Here is a 21,951-nt window from a genome sequence, read left to right on the forward strand (position 1 = left end):
AGGGAGTTTTATACTGCAGGTAGCAAAAAGCAAAGCCTGGGTAACTCATCTCTTTCCCATGTCAGTCATCCACTGCAGAAAAACGATCCTGGCCTTTACTTAACCTTTTTTCCCTGCTTCTTTACCAAGTAGAGCACACCATGAAAGTGATTAAATATAATTTTAAAATTGTGTCATATTGGTTTCTCTTTGTGCAGCAGACAACTAAGTGTGCCTTTGAAGGAAATAATTTGAGATATAAGAAGTAAAAACCACCATGTAGCTGAAAAGTGCTTCTCTTAAATACAGGCTAAATTCTGTGATTTGTGTAATGGTTAACTTTGTGCTTATTTTGTGTGAAATTTCGGAGGTCACCCATGGGTTATTTCTGAAAAGTGTGAAGTCTGGAGAATGAGGAGGATGGCTTTTGTTCCCCTCAGTGCCAATCAATATTGTAACTGGGGTGGGCTAGGGTGGTAAAACTTACAAACAGCAAGTTCTTTAAGGTGACAGTTGTGTCACGCCTCCTCCCTGCCTTCTAAATGCCCAGAAACATGCTAGCTCTGAGTATCAGCCCTCAAATACTTCCTAATTTGAATTGAAATTCAGTGGAGGGCTTATCCAAATTCTAAGAATGAGCCACTATGAAACACACACATAAACCTCACAATGGAGGGTGGGACACACATGATGCACTTCTCAGGACAGAAAGGACGATGGTTGACAGTGAAAAGGAAAGAGAAAGAATGGGGGGAATGAGAGGCAAGAAGCAGTAGGTAGCACTTTTCTCTGTATCAAAGAGATGTGAAACTAGGGTAAGGACAGAAAACTCACTCCTGGCATTCCTCAGCCAATCCTTGCTTTCCTCTTCCATTTCTTAGTTTTGAATTCCTAGTGGGAATATGAGTTAATGGCTAAGGAAGTTACTTTCCACTGGGCCAGAAGAGCAGATTATAGAAACTCACGTTTGGAAGAAAATTTCTCAGAGAGTGTCTGGTTTGATCTCCTTAAGCTTCCAGAAATTCCTGAAATTGATCATCCAAGTTTGATTTGAATACTTCCAATCATGGAATCCATTTGATTGCTGTGGAGTCTCTAATTGCTAAGCTGTCATTATACTGAACTCAACACTGGTAACACCTTTTAGTTCTTCTTCTGCCCTTCGAAGCAACCAAGAACACATCTTCAACCTCTTGAAAAGCTGAAGAGGGGCCATACATTGTACAAGAAAGAGAGCTGGGTTAGAAGTTAGGAAATTTTGGTTTTGCAACTTACTAGTTGGTGTCCTGCTCTCTCATTTTATTTATTTATTTTCCAGATGGACTCTCACTCTTGTAGCCCAGGCTGGAATGCAGTGGTGCAATCTTGGCTCACTGCAACCTCCGTTTCCTGGATTCAAGCAATTCTCCTGCCTCAGCCTCCGGAGTAGCTGGGATTACAGGCGCCCACCAACATGCCCAGCTAATTTTTGTATTTTTAGTACAGATGAGGTCTCACCATGTTGGCCAGGCTGGTTTTGAACTCCTGACCTCAGGTGATCTGCATCCCCCTCGGCCTCCCAAAGTGCTGAGATTACAGGCATGAGCCACTGCACCTGGCCTCCTCATTTTATTTGTTGCTTCAGTAATCATGTGCTTAATATTTCGCTAATATTACTTTTGAAAGGTTGCACTAAGAGTGGAATATAATTGTGTAGCTATAGGTTGAGGCCAGGATTTTTTTTTTTTTAGATATAATACAAAGGACACTGGACATGAAATGGTTAGACCAGAAGTCATAAACCCATGTCATTAAAGAAAAGGAATGGGGAATTGGTGGTTTAGGTTCCTGGAAAGACAATAGGGACCGGTTGAAATCCACAACTTAAAAGACATAATCTAGTTAAAGGCATTTGTGGAAGCCAGCCTGTAATACGGTCCCCAGTGACCCTCATCTCCTGGTATTACCCCCCTGTGTAGTCCCCACCTACACTCTACAGGGTCGGTCTGTGTGACTACTAGAACATGAAAGAAGTGATGGCATAACACTTCTGAGGTTAGGGCACGAAAGACAGCAGTTTCTGTCTGCGTGCTCTCTCTGTTCTCTCTGGGGGAAGCCAGCTGCATGTCATGTGGATGTTCAGGCAACCTAGGGCGTGACTGATGTGGCAAGGAAATAAGGCCTGCTAGCAAATGCTCAAGTGAGCTTGGAAATGGGTCCTCTCCCAGCATCTCCAGCCAAGAGCTTGACTGCAGCCTAATAAGAGACTTCGAGCCATAACCATTCAGCTAAACTGCTTCTGGATACCTGACCATAGAAACTGTGAGATTATAAGGACATGTTGTTTTAAACCACTAAATTGAGGGTAATTTGCTATGTAACAATATACAACTAATATAGCATTCTGATGCATTTTAAAGTATCAATGTGCACATGCACACACATTTTGCTGATGAAATAAAATAGAGAGCTCCAGTTTATAACCCTGAGTTTCCCAATGAAACCTGGATCTATGGAAGCCAAAAGGTATGGTTAAGTTGTCACTCAAAGGTCATTTGGCAGCTCAGTTTCTGCTGGAAGGGAGGAGATGAGGTCCATTCATAGCTCAAGCAGGGAGCTATTTTACCCACCAATGGAAATAAGATATTTTTCCTTACCACTGTAGGGTAACAACAAACATTGGGACAGAACCTAGAGAAATCTGACAAATCCTGCTCTATAATAGAAAGCACTTGGATTAGAGTAGAAAGTCAGGTGGAACTCCAGTCTAATTAAATTAGAAAAGCATGTCCCCTGTCACTAAAAACTAAGAACAAGCATTTCACAAAAAGTAATGGAAGCAGCAGCCTGTTACGGTCTGAACATTTGTGTCCCCCCAGAAGTTGTGTGTTAAAACCCTAACCCTCAAGGTGATGGTATTAAGAGGTGGGGTCTCTGGGAGACGGTTAGGCTATGAGGGCAGAGCCCTAATACAAGGGATTAGTGCCCTCATAAAGGAGACCCAAGAGGTACCTCACCCTTTCCGTCATGTGGAAGTGTGCCTTCTCCAGACACAGAATCTGCCAGCATCATGCTCGGGGACTTCCAGCCTCCGGAACTGTGAGAAGTAAATATTTGTTGTTTATAGGCCACTTAGTTTATGGTATGTTTTTTACAGCAGCCCAAACAAACTAAGACACAACTCTTCTCAGAAATCCAAGAAATAATGTAGTCACTTGGGGTCTAAAACCAGAGACTGAGAAGTCACTCTCCACCCAATAGCAGAAGGAGATCTTAGGGGCACAAGAGTACATGTGACACACAGCAGAGGACTAGGATATGCCTTTGAATGAAGATGCCTGAGGAACTGAATGAAGAACCTGGACAACTAAAGAAAAAAGACACGTATGGATCAGAATTCAGACAACTTCCTCAGGTAATGGGTTTTACCAGTAAGTTAAGGAAGAACTGAAAGTGCGTTTTAGAATCCTGAATCCCCTTTGTAGGTGTTTGCATAGAATTATTTCAACAATTATGCTTAATATAGAGTCAAATATGGACAATAAACTTCCAGAGTTTAGATCCGGTCATTCTCAATATATCCTTTTATTCTTATCACTAAAGAAAACCCTCAGGTTTTGTTACAAATAGAGGCTGACAGGAATGGGTGCCCGACTCAGTCAGAATCCCAGGCCAGGAATCTGCACAAACAGGTTAAGTGGAAGCCCTAATATGATACGGCTTTAACAAGAATTATTTCTGTCAACACAATGCAGAGTCATTATCAGGCAATTTCAGAAAGTGCCAGGAAGCATCATGTGGAAAATTATAATCAAGGCCTGGCTGAAGTTGGGCCATCATTACGGAAAGTCAGGAAAAATGCTAAGTGCAGCGTGGTGCTTGGCATTTTGTGGAAACACCAAAAATGTCAACTGGGGAGACTGAGAAAAACATGAGGAAGGAAGATGCCATTGGAAAATAAGCATAAAGAGGATTAGTGTAAGATGAAAGCCCGTGTGCATAAATTAGTCAAGTATAAAATGCTGATAGTCTGTGATTTATCCTGCTTGGAAGAGAATGTGCCATTATGGATACAAGAGACTGTTAGTTCAGGATAGTTGTCAAAACCATTGCATGAAAATGCTGCCTTTTGTCACTGTTTTCAGTGATCTTGATATTCTCAAACAAGGGTTGTGGCAGACTGGTGGGCCTAGAACCCAAGCAGAGGTTAAAAGAAGAGAGGAAGAGGGTGAACTATCTTTAAGAAGACTTGAGAGTTCTGGCATCCCACATGGCGTATTTCTCCTTTTTTGCTATTTTTTGGTGAGACTGGGTTAGTTATTAACTTCAGAAGGAAGAAGGAGTCACCAAGAGAAACAGCTTGAGGAGCGAGGTGTCATGAAGCTGCTGAGGAGGTGGAGAGGAAGGGAACTGTACCAGGTTTCCCTTAGTAGTGGTGGTGATAGAACATTTATGGGCTGACTGAAAGTGAGGAAGGATTACATGATCGAAATACTAATTTATTTATTTTTGCTAGTTGTTCCTTTACCCACTTTGCCTTTCCTTTGAAATTCAAGGAGTCAGTCTAGTCTATGCTTGTTGTCTCATGGAAATGATAAGAGAAAAGTTAAAAAAAAAAAAAAAAAAAAAGAGAAATCTGGCTTTTATGCTTTTAAAAGCCCAGACATTTAGAGAACAGAAATGACATGTAGACAGAATATTTGAGAGAAAGCATCATGTTGAAGGACATGCTGCCTCCTTAACCTCACCCCAAAGTGGAAGAGGTTTCTTGGCTATATCAAATATTATACTATGGGAAGTTGCTTTCCCCAGATCCAATCCCCAAACATAAACCCTCAAATTTATCCAGTTACTTCCCCCCTACACTTGATCGTGTGCTTTGGTACAGATCCAGCTGCTGGGTCCTGATGGGTGACTGCCAGTGATGGCGGTCCCATCCTCCATGCTCGTAATTGTTTTAGGCATGAGGATTCTGCAAAATAAGATGTGAATGGAGAGTTTTCCTCACTTTTAAGAAGAGACACAAACATAAGATGGCCTCTTTCTGCCTCTGAAAGTGTTGCATCTAGAGAAGGTGTGGCAACTACTGTAGCCATTTTGCCTCCAGCCTGAGGAGGAGGCAGGCAGACAGACGGACAAAGTCAAAAGAAGACTCAAGAGAATCAGAGAAATGAAGCCAGAGTCCTGACGCTACTTGTGGAGAGCTATCTTATCTCTGAGCCTCTTTCTATGTGGTATGATGCATTGCATTATGGTTTAAGGTAGTTGAATCTGCTGCTTTTGTGCCCTGCTGCCAAACGCATCCTAATTGGTACACTGGCTGAGAGGAGAAAGGAACATGAAGGGTAGTGAAGAGAGAGGAATTACCAACAGTGCCTGTAACAAAGCCTTGAGGGACCCTCATGAGTGGAAGATATTCTGCATGTTCATCTCACCCAGACCCCACCCTGGTGAACCGAAAACATCTCCTGAACCAAGGCTGTGCCAGTCTTTCCCATAAACACCTGGTGAGGATGGACCTTCCATGGCAGCCGCCCTGAGTATTGCTCAGCAGGAATGGTAATTTCTCCTTAAGCAGAAACAATGTTAAACTTGTTAAAACATGCATGGTTATACATGTACGTGAGATAGGTTTTTAAATATATTACCACTTCTGGAATGAACACGCTAATTACTATAGAATGTTGGATTTAGTTACTATCAAGCACTGTAAGGCAGAACGCCCTAAAGCTACGACCTTCTCCTTTACTGTCTGGGTTATTGTACTCTTTGATTGTAATTCTGCAAGTCACTCCCAAATGCAGTGGGGTTCAGTAAGTGTAGGACTCCTTTGTAGCAAACTAGTCACCAGAAATCGAAGATTTTTCTCCTAGCTCTACCTTAATATCATTCTTGTGGATTTTGGCTGCTTGCTACTTTTCTAACTTGCAATCTGCCACCTTCCAGTTGCTTGTCTTTTGGCAACACCTGTGCATCTCTTGACACTATCCTTTGCATCTTGAAACAGACCTCAGATGACCCCACTATTGGCCTCCCTCCCAGGGAAAATAGACACAGATAAGTGTGGCTGTTACCCTGAATCTCTTCCCAGATACCTGATCGAAACAGAGAACAGTCACTGAAAGGCCATTTCCCCAATTTGCCTAATTTTCTAGCTCTGGCTGCCTTGAGATGATGTAGTTGAGAGGGTTGGCAGCTGGGGCTGGGATAAAGATGGGATAGTGGCATGGTCAAGTGGCTTATAGGAACAGGAATCTGACCAATTGAAGTTGGAAGAGTGAAGGCAAATGGTGGGTGGCGGGTCGGGGGAGGAGAAGAAATGAAAGATTCTTAAAGGGAAATTGATACAACATCTGGGAGAACATCTTAGAATACATTTGTAGGAGGACTGTGATATTAAACTGCATGTGCATTGTGGCTCCTTTACTTAAAACTGCTAGACCTTGGGCAAATTACTTAGCTTAAATTCTTAGTTTTCTCATCTGTAAAATAGGGATAATACTGTAACTGCTCCATAGGGGTATTGGCAGAATTAAATGAGATAATAGAGGTAAAGAATTTAGAACAATGCATGCCACTGGGAAGAATTCAATACATGTTAGTTTTATCATTATTATTACTGTTGTACTTGACAAAAATATTTCTATATTACCTAATTTCTAAAATTATATGAAGAGGGTTACATACTATCGATGAATAGAGTATTTCTATCTTTTATTATAGGATTTATCAGCTAAAAATATGATTCATATCACAGTGGTCAAAATAAATTTGCTATGGCAACACCACACCAGTCCTTTAGAGTTTACTTTCTTTCCTTTGTCATTTGTGGCTTCAGCATCTGCCTGCTACTTTCAACTTTTCTGTTACACACAAGTGTGGCATATTGAGAGATAATTGTGCCTTTTTAAGTATAACATGTTAATCTTATTAAAAATTATAGCAAGAGAAAAATGCCATGGATGTTTAATAACCTTTTTAAAGAATCATTAAATTATGAAAACACTCCCATCTGTAGTAAAAGGTATCAGATTTGTCAGGAATTATTAAATTTTACAGTTTAACCCCAAATATTTTTTGTTTCTCTATTATACTGTCTTTCAATTGCAGGCCTATTATTTTCCAAATGTAACTTTTAGTTATTAACTTAAAGTTGATCTGAGTTTCCATTATTCTTTCTTTTATTTTTCTATTCTCCTGAGCATGTTAATGGGCAATGGAATGCCAAAAAAATATGTGAGGGTAAGGGAGAAGAAGAAAACTGCCCCAGAAGTAAATGAGTAAATAATAATTGAAAGCTGACTGTGTTATATATTATTTTCTATGGTATTAAGTAAATTTTAGAAATACTTAAAACCTAGAGAGGTACTATAAGTAAAGACGTATAAATGAAGTCTACATTTATTTGACAGCTACTTAATTTTCTTTTTCCTGTAAAAAAAGAACTTCCAGTTTCCCAAGACTCAACATTGAGTTCAATCAGAGGTAAAGATTCTGGACTATTGGATTAAATGAGGAGGCAGGAACTATTCTGTCTTGCAGGTGGGCAGCCAACTTCAACAGATCAGCAATTGGTCCTCTCGTCACTTGGGAAACTCAGAATTAATTGATATGGGCATCAACAAGGGAGAAGCAATTCCTTTGTAAACAAACGAAACTGAACTCGTATGAAATGACCTAGAAAATAGATGACAGGAGACCTTTCCAGTTTGTGATTTGGTAGAGAATAGGAGTTCTGTTTCTTTCTGACCTCCGAGACATCTTTGCAGATACTGAAAATACTGTGATAGATAGTGCAGACTCTAGAGTCTTTGAAAAATTCTTTCCCTCTGGCCAAACAGTACAAGTAGAATTTGTTTTCCAAATCAAAATCCAGATTCTATGAATTTTATATTTAAATATGCTCAGCCAACAGCAGGGACCTTACATTATAAGGCTAAATGCTTTTTGAAGCCCATGTTAGAAGAATATAGTCCTGTTGCGATATGTAATATACAATTTCTAATACAGTGTGAAGCCAGGACCAGGGATGAAGACATGGACACATTTCAGCTTGCCAGGGATGCTGTGATATGGGTGAGCATGAGCTTTGTCTATGGGCCAAATTGCATTCCTCCAAAATTCATATGTTACAATCCTAAGCCCTAGTATCCCTGAATGCAACTGTGTTTGGAGATAGGGTCTTTAGAGATGTGATTAAATTAAAATGAGGTTATTAGGGTGGTTCCTAATCCAATATGACTGCTATCCTTATAAGTAGAGGAAATTTGCACATGTACAGAGAAAAGTCTATGTAAAGACTCAGGGAGAAGACCAGCTACAAGCCAAAAAGAAAGCCTTCAGAAGGAACCAACCCTGCTGATACCTTGAACTTGGGCTTCTGGCCTCTAGACTGTGAGAAAATAAGTTTTTGTTGTTTAAGGCCTCTAGTACTTTGTTGTGGCAGCCTGAGCAAACTAATACAAGTTCCATTTGTGGTAGAAGCTGTTAAACATCATTAGATAGCCCATGTTTGCATTCAACAAAGACTGGTTTTCACCATTAAGACAAGCTGCTCCTTCTACCACTCGGGAGGACATCAGCTTAAGGAGAGGAGTTAGGTGAGTACGAGTCAGTGCAAGGGCCCCTAGAGTAAGGGCAAGGGAGAGGGCAGTGTGTGAAAGGAAGGGCTAATTTTTTTCTTCAATGTCTAGTTTTGTTTTCTTTTTTTCCTCTACCATTTTGTTTTTATAAACTAAGGGCTTTTTAAAAATTTTTATTTTTTTAATAAAGAAAATCCTCTATTGCTTTCTTATCACAAGAGATTTAACTGTTCATTGCAGAAATCTTCCATGCTTATGGTTAGGAAGAATCAATACTGTGAAAATGGCCATACTGCCCAAAGCAATTTATAGATTCAATGCTATCTGCATCAAGCTACCATTGACCTTCTTCACAGAACTGGAAAAAACCACTTTAAACTTCATATGGAACCAAAAGAGAGTCCGCATAGCCAAGACAATCCTAAGCAAAAAGAACAAAACTAGAGGCATCACACTACCCGACTCAAACTATACTACAAGGCTACAGTAATCAAAACAGCATGGTACTGGTACCAAAACAGAGATATAGACCAATGGAATAGAACAGAGGTCTCAGAAGCAACACCACACATCTACAACCATCTGATCTTTGACAAACCTGACAGAAACAAGCAGTGGGGAAATGATACCCTGTTTAATAAATGGTGTTGGGAAAATTGGCTAGCCATATGCAGGAAGCTGAAACTGGACCCCTTCCTTACATCTTATACAAAAATTAACTCCAGATGGATTAAAGATTTAAACATAAGAACTAACAACATAAAAACCCTAGAAGAAAACCTAAGTAAAACCACTCAGGACATAGGCACAGGCAAGGACTTCATGACTAAAACACCAAAAGCAATGGCAACAAAAGCCAAAATAGACAAATGGGACCTAATTAAACTTAAGACCTTCTGCACAGCAAAAGAAACAATCATTAGAGTGAACTGGCAACCAACAGAATGGGGAAAAATTTTTGCAATCTACCCATCAGACAAAGGGCTAATTAATATCCAGAATCTACAAATTAAAACAGATTTACAGGAAAAAAACAAACAAACCCATTCAAAAGTGGGCAGAAGATATGAACAGATGCTTTTCAAAAGAAGACAAATATGAGGCTAACAAACATATGAAAAAATGCTCATCATCACTGGTCATTAGAGAAATGCAAATCAAAACCACACTGAGATACCATCTCACGCCAGTTAGAATGGCGATCATTAAAAAATCTGGAGACAACAGATGCTGGAGAGGATGTGGAGAAATAGGAACACTTTTACACTGTTGGTGGGAGTGTAAAGTAGTTCAACCATTGTGGAATACAGTACGTAATTCCTCAAGGATCTAGAAACAGAAATTCCATTTGACCCAGCAATCCCATTACTGGGTATATATCCAAACGATTATAAATCGTTCTATCATAAAGACACATGCACACATATGTTCATTGCGGCACTGTTTATGATGGCAAAGACTGAAATCAGCCCAAATGCCCATTTATGAAAGAATGGACAAAAAAAGTGGCACATATACACCATGGAATACTATGCAGCCATAAAAAACAATGAGTTTTTGTCCTTTGTAGAGACATGGATGAACCTAGAAACCATCATTCTCAGCAAACTGACACAGAACAGAAAACCAAACACCACATGTTTTCACTCACAGGCGAGTGAAGAACAATGAGAACACTTGGGCACAGGGAAGGGAACAACACTCATAGAGCTAGGTAGGGGTGTGGAGGGGAGGGGAGGGGGGCAACAGGGGGGACGGGGAAGGGGGGAGAGATAACACCGGGAAAAATGCCTGACATAGGCGATGGTGGTGGCGGGGGGATGGAGACAGCAAATCACCATGGTATGTATGTACCTATGCAACAATCCTGCAGGATGCAGGACGTGCACATGTACGCTAGAGCCCAAGTACAATAAAATTAAAAAGAAAAAAAAAAAAGAAAATCCTCTATTGCTTTCTTATTACAAGAGATTCACCTGTTCATTGTAGAAATATTAGGAAATACAGATTTAAAAAAATGAAGAAACAAGATATAACTGTGATCACACCACTCAAAGGTAACTGTTCATACATTCTTGTAAATCTTTCCAGACTTTTCCCTATATATTCACGAATTTATATAATATACATAAATGGAATGATTTATTTTTTCATCTTTCTGTGTCAATAATTTTTAGTTTAGAGCATCATCTCTAATGTCTGATATTGTTTCATTGTATCTATTATATCCTAGAAATAGAATTGGTGGGTAGGATGTGTCTAGGCTTAGACATATGTAAAAACTTTTAATGTATTTTGCCAAATTGCCCTCCAGAAAGGATGTACCCATTTATATTCAGAAAGTCTATTTTGAGTGCAACATAAAGCCCTGTCACTGGTAACTCTTGACTCAGCTGCTCAAGGGCTTTCAGCCAAAATCCTAAGAGAAGAGTGAGGAAACTAGAGGACACTGAAAAGCTGTGCTACAAGTGACTCAGATCCTGCAAGTGGCTCAACGGAGGAGTGTCCCGTGTTGGTGGCGGAGGTTTTTCCTCCCTTAGCACAGGACAGGTTGGGGGGAAGCAAGGCAGGATCAGACGACTTGGGCCCGTATGGGAGTTGCAAGCTCCTCCAGGAGGAGCCATGTCAGTGCAGCCACTAGGGGTCGCCCTGAAGAGCATGGCACTCACGGCGTGTGGAGTGAAGCGTAAAGAGGAGACTTGTGTTGCTCACTTAAGCGTGGAAGAGATATCCCTGAGGACCTCTGAGTAAGCTGGGAGGAACCGGTGGACTGAGGTTCCAGGGATTTCACTGCAGGGAGCCTAAGATCATTGTGATTATGACCCCTGGTTGTTAATTTTATTCCTCGGGCTTTCAGGGCCTGGGAAAATACATGTTATTTTAGGGAAAGAGAACAGAAGGACTGATAGCCTTTGCAGTTTTTATGCATTAATGGGAGATGCTATTGGATTTTGGTTCTTTGCCCAGTATAAGAGATCCCAGGGGGCCTAGTTAAAAGGAAAGCCAAGCTTATCTTAAATGAAAAATAAAATGTTTTATAAACATGAAAATTATGTGGCACTCAATTAAATGTGTTGGCAAGTGAATGTCTGCTACACAATATGATAAATAAAATAGGTTAATTCCTCTTGGGAGAAGAACTTGAATTTTACTTATCATTGGAAGACTTTGAAGTAACTTTCAGCAGGAACCTCTTTAAGGAAGATAAGCAGTGGTCTCTGATTTGCCGGTAGGCGGAGTGTGTGAGAGACGGAAAGAGCCCCTTCATTCTTGACCAGAAATGATCACCCTTTTTATTGTGTTTCAAGATATTCACAGAGCACCTGGTTGTTCCTGGGTCTTGGACTTTTGCTGGTCAGACGACATATATACATCAGAATGATAGCCCCATTGATCTTAACATGGCCCTTGTCTGAGAAATAAATGTGTAGATACAAGTGAAGAATTAACAACATTTTGTTGGCTTCTTTGAAATGTAAATTTAGCTGCCAAAGTGGTTTCCAAAAGTAAACTTCTGTTCTGTACATTTGCCCAAGGCAATGAATAAATTTCCAATAAAACAAACAAACAATTCTTTCCCTGGGGTTGTTTTCTTCTATCTTCAAGTGGCACTATGGAGAATTAATTACTTCATATTCTCACTCACTATAGCCTATCAAATTAAAAATGGTTATGGAAAAACAGGGCTTACCATCTATCACTGGTTTTGGCTGAGAACTTTTGAGGCGCAGCGAGGGCCGGAAGCGGGTTCGGTCGTTGAAGCTCCAGCTCTTCTGCACTTTGGTGGGGCTGCCCTCGGCTGTGATGTCGGTGCTTGGGGACCTCCTGTCACCTACTGAGGCTTGTCGGCTCTTAATACTCTGTCCCCTGGGGCTAGCCATGCGCACTCGCTCCTTAAAACTTAGCTTCTGACTGTGGAGAACAGAGGCATGATTATTCCATTTCAAGCAATTTCTTCCAGTTTGGGTAAATTATTTGATGAAGCTCATGTGGTTATATATTTCAGCATATAAGAGCACAGCAATGTATTTTTCCCTTATTTAAAATTTAAGCTTTATCTAATCTCTGTATTTGCATTCATTTGAGATCAATCTCATTCTACAGGTACACACATCTTTCTTGGATTCATCATAGAAAGGCCTGAGGTCATACAGCAGTTTGTCCACAATTACACTGTAGATAACTAAGAACTGTTTTGGAATTCACTTGAAAAACAGTTGAATAATTTTAGCTTTAACCTCAACTTTTAAGATTTAAAAAATTATTTTTTATTTGGGAGCATATCTCTTTGTAATTTCTAAACATTTCTACAGGAAAACAGGGATGACAGTTACACTTATACCTACATTTGGCATGCATTTTATATTCCAGGCAAGATTATGATATCCATAAATTCATGCAGTCTCATAGCAGTTGGTAGCACCACATACATAATATTAAACATACAACACTTAACATTAGATTTCTTTTATGCTTACATTCGTTCTTGTGAGATGAAAACCACACAAGCTAGAACAGCCCCAACATATAATGAATGTGATGACTGATGAACAGAATGAGATGTTATGTTCACTAACACAATTTCCTGCTAGTAAACAGGTTATTGATTTGCTGTGGCAGCTACTGGTAAATTATATTTGTTCAGGCGTTCAACTCTGATGCTGGCTAAGATCGAACTGTTGTGGGCTGATAAAAGAAGCATTAACAACAATCATAAAATCCAAAGTACATCTTCATGCTTTCCTAATCGAGAGCTGTGGTGTGACGTGCTAGGAAAGGCAGGTTGGGATTAGAGACATGGGCGCTGGGTCCTCATCTCTAACATGGAGATAAACATAGCAACGCAGCTAAGGGATTTTTGTGGGAATCAAATGAACTGTAAGAAGTTTTGTGCACCCATTTTGTTTGTTTTCTTGTTTCCTTTATAAAGTAATTGTGCCATTCATTAGAAGGTGCTACTGTCATCAATGTGAGAGGCCCTGGACTCCGCAGGGCCTGAAGAAATCACGGGGCAGCGAGTCTGAGGGAAGTCACTCAGAGCAGCTACTCTGAGTCGTGCCGCAGCCTTTGTGGGGTATGAAAGCAGCGTTCTCATGGATAAGGCTTATTTGAGACGAAGTGGAGGCCTTGTTTTTTTCCACTTACCGCAATGTCCACTGTCCCCAGCTGCAGCATGCCAACAGCAAATGTGTTTAGTGGATATGTGTTTTGTAGCTAACAAGAAACAGTAACATTTATTTTTCCATGCCTAGTTGCTTAACAAACGATATTCTAAAAGGGCACCATGTTTCATGTGTGTTTACATGAAAACAAATCAAATAATGAACTACGGTGGTCAGGGAGTTCTGGAAACAATAAACAAGTTGACCATGCAATTGACAGCTCCCCTCGGAAATGCAGACACGGCTAAGTCCAGCATGACTCGCTGAAGGCGCATGCAAAGAACAGGCGGGGCAGTTTGGTGATGAGGTCAGGTGGGTTCAAGAGTTCTTTACGACAATCCCAACAGTGAAAGGGTTTATCTGTACTTGACACAGGTGTGATTAAATGATAGATTACATTAAACAAGAGCAACAATAACATCATAAACCTGCATCTTTTAATTCTCAGGCTAGGTTTTCCATGTCATCCCAAAGCCTTCAATTATTTAAACAAATCCGTCAAAGGGATACTGCCCAAAAATGTCTACTTTTCTCAAGCTTTTTTTCTTTTTTAAAAATTGTAGAAGTTTCAAATCTCTTTTTAGTTTCAACACATCTGTTCCATAATTTAAATTTACAATGATCTAGTTCAGGAAGCATATGTTCACTTCTGCACCTTTATTTAGATTAATGAATAGCTCAAGTTGACAAAGATATCATTACAATTGTCCTCACTATATTTGATTTTATCTATTACCTTTTCTGGAACTAACAGACGCTAATTACTGTAAAAGGTTGGGTTTAGTTAATATCAAATTATTTTCTCAAACTTTCAAGATATATCTCTTTTCTATGCCAGTTAAACAAATAGGAAATGGATAAGACATCATAAAAACATTTAATAAGAAAAATAAAAAAATTCAATTACTAAAAAAGTAAAAACATCCAAAATGGAAGTATTAGCATTAACTCCACCATGGTTTATTTATAATAATGGTCTTTTAAAAATCATTTTTATAAAAGTATTTTTAAAAATTGCTTCTATGAAACATTTTGACATTACCTTATGAATAAATTGGAAAGTGGGAATAATATTCTCTAAATCTCAGTATCATTTAAAGCACTTAAAGTTGACAAAAATAAATTCTAGGTAACATTTCCCTTTTGTCCTTCTAAGCTACATGGATATTTGCTAATGTCTAATATTTTAAAGATTCCCGATAAACTCAGTATATTACATACTAAATCAGACAAAAAGTGATGTTTTCATTTTCTCTTTTGACATAATTATGTGAAAGAATAAGATTCTAATCAAGAGCTGTTTAACCAGGCAAAATTTTCTTTTCTAAAGCAAAGATCTGTAGTTGTGTCCTCTTACAAAAAGCTCACTTTTGTTATTTTTCTACTTTGTTTCCCTTTGAAAATCAACAGAGCATCTTGATTAGATGACTATTAAGCTGATTAGGTGACTGTTACTGAAAACACACACTGAACTGATTAAAAAATATAGACTCTTCACTGGTACCTTGAAGTTTTCATTATTTTCCTGCATTTTTGGGTGACATCTATGCACATGATTTTTAAAGAGTTATGTAACAGTATTTTTAGGAAGAATGTCAAGGATTATCCCCAGGAGACCAACAAGGAGGTCTTGCTTACAGAAAGTAACAAAAAATTGCTGTGGTCATTGATTGGAGCATCTTTCTTAGTATACAGTCCCACATTCCCAGCTGAGGACCATGCTCAGCAGAGCCTGCACAGTCATCCTGCAAGAGAGAATTCTCCCGTCTCTAGGAACTAGATGTACAGGTTATTCAAATGGCCTAGCATGCAGTCTATTACCGGCTGTTCCCTGCCAGGGAACTGTGTGGCATCATCATAACCCCATAGTAATCCTCTGGGACTTAGAATGCTGTAGTTATTGTTATACTTAATTAGGGTTTTAGCCCTTCATGGGATAAGCATTCTACAAATTCTCGCCTCAGGCACAATATGGCAACTGAGCTATGACAATCCAGTGCGTGCAGCAGCTTAGCAGATGTCCAACCACAAGGAGGCGCCAAAGGGCTGACTGCCAGTTCCGCGCGGGACGCCGACTATTGGTCCCAGTGGTGGAGAGTATCAAAGCAGGCAACAGGCAACAAGGAAAATTACAAGCGGGTTAAAAACCTCATTCGAGTTCCTAGAAAGAGTGAGTCTCTGAACAGGGCTCAGTTGGGGTGGGTATAACCTGGTCATGCACCTGAGGTTAGTTGGCATTCTCAAGTCTCATGTCAATAGCCCGGATGCTGGGTACCTCTGCTTCCGTGAGGTGTACATTCTGAAGAGCTTCTGCTTATTACTACAGAACTTACTAGGAGTGAGGGAAATAGAGCAGCACATTACTAAGCATTTAACGAATAGGAAAGTGCTTAGGGATTTTTTCTTTTATAAAAACAAAGCCATTTGGCTTTATTGTTTTTAATATAGAAGCACACAGACTATTTAAGCAGAGAGTACTAACAATGTTGTTTAACTGTGCTGCTTGAAAGCTATCCAGTGATCTTAATGACTAGGTGGAAAAATTAGATATGAACTAGACATTACGAATGACGACAGTCTCTGTGTTAGCATGATTCATATGAAAATAAGAATAAATACTTTAGAATACAACTACCCCTGTAATAAATATCAATAAAACAGTATATATGAGTCATAATAAGCTTTAGAACTTTAAGGAATAAATATTTACAGAAGTCAATAAATTCCTAACTGTTAAAATTTAAAAACATAAGTTCTTGGTTTGTGTGAAACCTCTGCAGTGAGAGTTGAATAGGTAACCAGTTGTCAGAATATGTTCAACAAAACAGAAGGAAAGATTCTAGGTTGCTAGTTTGTAGAAAAAGAAAGAAAAGTACGTTTCTTATTTTAAGTCCTATGATGTGTTGTTAAAAGCCTAACTCCATTTCCTCTATCAATAAATGTGAACAGAAGGAGAGACCATTTTGGAAAGATTGTTTTTGAAACAATGACACATTTTGCCAATAAGGACACAAGTTGACTATGTTGGAAAAAAAACATAGTTTAGTCTCACTGGGTTTAGTTTAACAACACATGCAGATCATTCACTGCACACAGAAGAAAGAAAAATTATATAATGGGAAATAAATGCAGAAGAAATATAAGAGCACGCCGTCTAGAACCAGGGTTCTAGAGTTCTCTACAAGAGCCACACACTGCCTCAGAACCCAGTAAAACCAATCACGCAGGAGTGGTTCAGAAAAAGCACTCAGTGGCTCACAACGCAAGAGTGTAATGTAATACAAAAATATCATTTGTGCCTTAACTTTTAAGACATGCATCTTTACAGCAGTCTCACAGGTACCTGGTAAAGCAACTTTAGTCTACTAAGCAATCTGAAAGGGTTCTAGTAACACTTTCAATATTGCCATTAAGGAAGCTTAAGTATCAAGCAGGCATATAGCCAACCATTGTGGATTTAGAAGACAGAGTAAGTAGAGGCAGCAAGATGTACAGACAATCTCAGAACCTCAGACAGTACAATCTGTTTTTGTAGCAATAAAACTTAGGTAGAAAGAAGGAAAAGCCTTCTTGTACCAATGTGATGACTAACTGACTACTATTTGATTATATGGTCAAGGAGGAAGGGAGAACAACATAAAACCCTCAACGTGAGAATATTGGCTTATTCTGGCCAGATGGGTTCACAGGTAAATTCAGTTCTCTGAAAAGGACAATTTACATTAACACAGAAAAAAACCTGTCCAGTTTAAAAAATGATTTTTCCAACTGATTTTTAATAGAATGAAATAAACACATTTACCACCACATATGTGAGATTAGAACTGTTTAAGTGGGAATTCAGAGGAAAATAAATGAGTGATTAAATAATGCTAAAGAAGTATTTTATGATTGGAGTAGAGGAAAAACAGAGCAGGCTCAGTTGAGACTAACAGTAATTTGTACCTGACTCTGTACCAAAAAGAAGTGATGAAACAGTATTTCCACTATTGGTCAGTTGAGCTATATTTAAAAGGCTCTTCTTTAGATTGATGTCTTGTATTTGTTTTTTTTTTGAGATGGAGTCTTGCTCTGTTGCCGAGGCTGGAGTGCAGTGGCTCGATCTCAGCTCACTGCAACCTCTGCCTCCCGGGTTCAAGCGATTCTCCTGCTCAACTTCCCAGGTAGCTGGGACTACAGGTGTGTGCCATCATGCCTGGCTAATTTTTGCATTTTTAAGTAGAGATGGGGTTTCACAATATGTTGGCCCGGTTGGTCTTGAACTCCTGACCTCAGGTGATCCACCTGCCTCCGACTCCCAAAGTGCTGGGATTACAGGTGTGAGCCACTGCACCTGGCCATTGTAATTTAAAGAAAGGTTTTGGATCTGTCACAAAGAATGTGACATTTTTCCTTAGCCCAAGACATCGTAGACAAATTTTGTTTAAACATACCCTTACCTCAGTGTAGAAAGACAAAAATCTCTTTTTAAAAAGAACATTCCAAAGCCAGTAGTATAGTTAACTAAGGGTTCTACAAATGTGTTTGACATCTTAATCAATTTTGCAGAAAGAAAAGTCTCTCTGTATGGCCCAGTCTCTAGTCATGGCTCCGTTCTTCGGTGAGAGTGCCAGGCACCCAGAAGGGGATGCTGGCTGCTGTGTTGAACTCAGCTACACTTGGGTTACTCTCAGTTTGTAACACATAGACAACCATGAGGAAGGACTTAGGAGATTCCAAGCTCTGAGCTAAAAGATGAAAATCTTGGCTCCTGCTTGAGCCGAAGCTTGTCTACTTTGCTAATCTAAATCACCATCAGTAACTTTGCTGTCCCAAAGGCAGTAAATGACTCTACAGTTGGGTGGTGTTAATTAGTTCCTCTGAAATGGGGTCAAGCATTAATTAACAATACTCTGGACTCAGATCTGCTCTTCTCTAAGGAAGAACTCACATTATAAATGCATTTTACTTCGTGCATATTTTGCTTGGGTAAGGACAACTTTGTTACTTTCTAAGATGGTACTGTTGCTATTGTTATTACAACAGCCTTTCTGCATTCCTTATGTAGGATTATAAATTCTGTATATGGAGCACAAGGTGAAAGCTTACATAATATTAAAATGGGAGCTTCAGCTTATTTTCTTTAGATCATTGCAATGTCTTTAATTTTCTATTTCTCTTTTTATAGTTCTCCTCTCTTCCCATTTTTTTTTTTTTTTTTTTTTTTTTGGTGTTTTATGTCTTCCCACAAACTACTTGAGGTCAGGGGCATTTTATTACTCTATCCAATAATTATTTCTTGAGCACATTCTGTCATAGCTTTACCCAGAGTGATGTGACAGCTAGTTGGAAGATAGGAAACCTAAGTGCATGAAATATAAGACATTAAGTAAGGAATCAAGGCTAAGTAATAGTACAGAACTTATTTCAGGGTGGTTTTGCTAAATGTTCAATGACCACAGAGAAGCAAGAAATTGCTATGTGTGACTCTTTAAGTGATCAACCCATTTCAGTGGTTTTGTACATATTTAAACCTATATGTGAGTTATCATTGACAACCTCAGTCACAAATATACAGCAGGGAGGTAAATGTTGTAGATATATGCGAACATCCTAAATGTAGAAAATTTGGTTGGTAGTTTTTTTGAAATGTGACAACTGAGTAGGAAGCTCGTTTTTGGACTGGTGAGCAGAAGCTCAACACTGAGACTTTAATTTTGTCTTCGTTTTCTGCTGTGCTAACATTTAAAAACAGTGCAGTATCATTGTGTCAGCCCAAGGTGACCCCTCACTCAGGATTGCCATAGAGTTTATGCTTATTCAAGCACCTCCATGTGATTTACAAATTTCTCTTTTAGTTGTTAACAGCTCCGTTTTGGAGGATGAAACTAAGATGGTGATCACATTCTCAGGTAGCTCTGGAATTTGTGCCAAATATGGTCTCTGTCCTTTGGATTTGGAGGCAAATCACCCTTTGAGAGAATTAGTAAATGGATAGCTCCTGAGACAATGAAAGCTTTGAAAATATCACAAAAGCAGCTGTAATCTAGCTTAAAATGGCTATGATTTATTTTGTGTAACTTTTTTCAAGTAAAATTGTCACAACAGAAGGATGGTGAGCTCTGTATGGAATCTAGAAAAAGTACTAAAGGTCTAGAATTGGTCAGCTTAACTCCTCCAGTGTCTGGGCAAAGACTATTCTGAATCTAATGACTAGAATCTCTCTTTGGTCAAAAACTTTTCTTAGGTGGGGAAGAACAACTTTTTCTGGAAATATCACCAAGGAATATCCAATGCCCTTGACTCTAACTCTATGCTACCAAATAAGAGAAGGGACTTTAATGCCCTCCCTTGGGTAAGTTACCTGCCCAGAAGATCTGCCTGATGTTGTAGAGCCTATTGTATCTATCTCCCATCATAGATGAATGCATTTATGTTCTGATTTGTGAATCTTTACATATTAACATAATGCAAAAATGGATAATCCAGAATGTTAACATCCCAAGTGAACTTTCAAAACTGGTTTCAGTATTGCATGACTCTATTATGATTAATGTAATTATTACAATAGTACAAAGCTAAAAGAACAATCCCTGGACCCACACTGGCCTCCACTTAGGGATCAACTCTGAGTAGGTGGATGCTTTCACTTCTTTGCTGAAACAAGAGACAATGACAGGAAAAAAAAGGTATCCCTTCTACCTTTCCAGGCACCTGGTTCTGCCTCTGCCACTCATCACGTCATTAATGCTGGGTTCCACCTGGTTCTGTTTTTCAGGGCTTTGTTCTCAAATCTAGACACTTCCTGGTACCCATTAACACATATTAAGAAATTTTTCTTTCACCTCCCATTCCATCTAGGTTTAATTCTCTGCTGAAATCTGATGAAGCATTCCATCTATGGCATAAAAAACTGACCATAAATTATTTGGTGAATTTTTGGGAGGGCTAGCTTCTTCCTAAAAGATGGGGGTGGGACTCTTTTTTGAGTCACTTGAGTAGACTCTAGCACTCAGTGGGCTAGAGGTGTCACAGAGAGAGGGTATACACACACACACACACACACACACACACACACACACACACACACACACACAAATTCAATTATTCCAAAAGAAGGACCCTAGTGAAGGGGAGGGTATCCTAGACTGCCACCTGGGCTTATAACATTCAGAAAAAAATTTCTTTCTTTCACTCTCTAGATTACCACATTTTAATACTTTGTAAGATTCCTCTCTGGGAAAATGACAGCAAGTACTAATCCAAGATCAATTCCTCTCCTCCCCCACCTCTAAATGTTCCATGCCCTGCAGATTTTGAAAAAGCAGGGAGTGAGTCAGGGAAAAACGCTTTGATACTAAGGGGGGAAAATCAATAAAATAGTAACCTTTGCAGGCAAATCTTGAGAAAGTTCACTTTTAATCATCTGGTATTTGTTGATTGATTCTACTCACATGAGACACATTTAAAACATCTGGTAGGTATCAGATTTATAAACAAACATGTAGCAAAAGAGAAATCACAAACCTGCTTGCTGCTTCCCCTTGTTCTTTCCTTCAGGTGCGTGTAGGCAGAAGAGAAATGATGATAAACCAGTGAATATATTTATAGCACTTGATAGCGGCCAAATTGGAGATTGAGGAATCAAGTACCTTAAGTGAGTCTTTTCATGCAAGATCCACAAAAGCAGTGTTCTTTATAATAAATGTACTCAACTTGCTAACATATGTTCTTTGTGGTACAGACCTGAGCTGGCACAACATTTACTTGGCAAAGCCAAGACTGCCCACATAGAACCAAAAACAATAGACTTTTCATTAGCCAAAGCCGTCCATGGCTAAGAAAAAGTGGTTCTGCTCTAACCAGCACTAGTGACGGCTCTTAGAAAGTTGCTAGTTACAACATAACTGTTTTCTGTGCTTCTGGCAGACTTAGGTTTCTAAACCTGGATTCATTAATGAATTGTATCTCAGTCACTTGCTGAGGCAGATTTTTTTTTTTTTTTTTTGTATTGTATAAAGTCTAAGTTTCCATGGAGTAAATAAGGTACACAGAACATTTACCAAAACTCTTTTAGCCTATACTGTTGGGTGGCATTTGTAATAACTCATTTTAGCAAATTTAGGTCTAAGCACCATGAGGCAGGGTCTGTACTCTTCACGAATGAGCTGTGTGCCTTTGGGCAGGCACCCCGTTTGCGTGCGGATCTTGGTCTTCTTATGAGTAAATCAAAGGCTTTGGGTTAGATAATCTTCAAATTCCCACTTTTT

At 39.2% G+C, this 21,951-nt stretch overlaps 1 protein-coding gene and 1 long non-coding RNA gene across 3 annotated transcripts in view; one reads left to right on the top strand and one right to left on the bottom strand.

Annotated features, from left to right (window-relative positions):
• KCNQ5 (potassium voltage-gated channel subfamily Q member 5) overlaps positions 1-21,951 on the bottom strand; it is a 584,724-nt gene that overhangs the window by 82,416 nt on the left and 480,357 nt on the right. Inside the window, exons 9-10 of one of the 2 annotated variants that reach the window (XM_012471827.3) lie at positions 21,209-21,235; positions 12,232-12,452 (exon numbers count right to left, since the gene is read on the bottom strand). In XM_012471827.3, the coding sequence (XP_012327250.1) occupies positions 12,232-12,452; positions 21,209-21,235 (248 nt within the window). The remainder of the gene's footprint in view (positions 1-12,231; positions 12,453-21,208; positions 21,236-21,951) is intronic. The other variant, XM_012471828.3, reaches the window with a different exon arrangement.
• On the top strand, positions 706-11,079 carry LOC105730550 (uncharacterized). Its single transcript, XR_001110502.3, has 5 exons — positions 706-794; positions 7,371-7,500; positions 7,969-8,558; positions 10,530-10,597; positions 10,855-11,079. It is a non-coding gene; the product is annotated as an uncharacterized LOC105730550 (long non-coding RNA).

Source organism: Aotus nancymaae, unplaced genomic scaffold (genome assembly GCF_030222135.1).
Source record: "Aotus nancymaae isolate 86718 unplaced genomic scaffold, 86718_ANA_hifiasm-v0.15.2.pri h1tg000040l, whole genome shotgun sequence".
NCBI classification, from domain to species: domain Eukaryota; kingdom Metazoa; phylum Chordata; class Mammalia; order Primates; family Aotidae; genus Aotus; species Aotus nancymaae.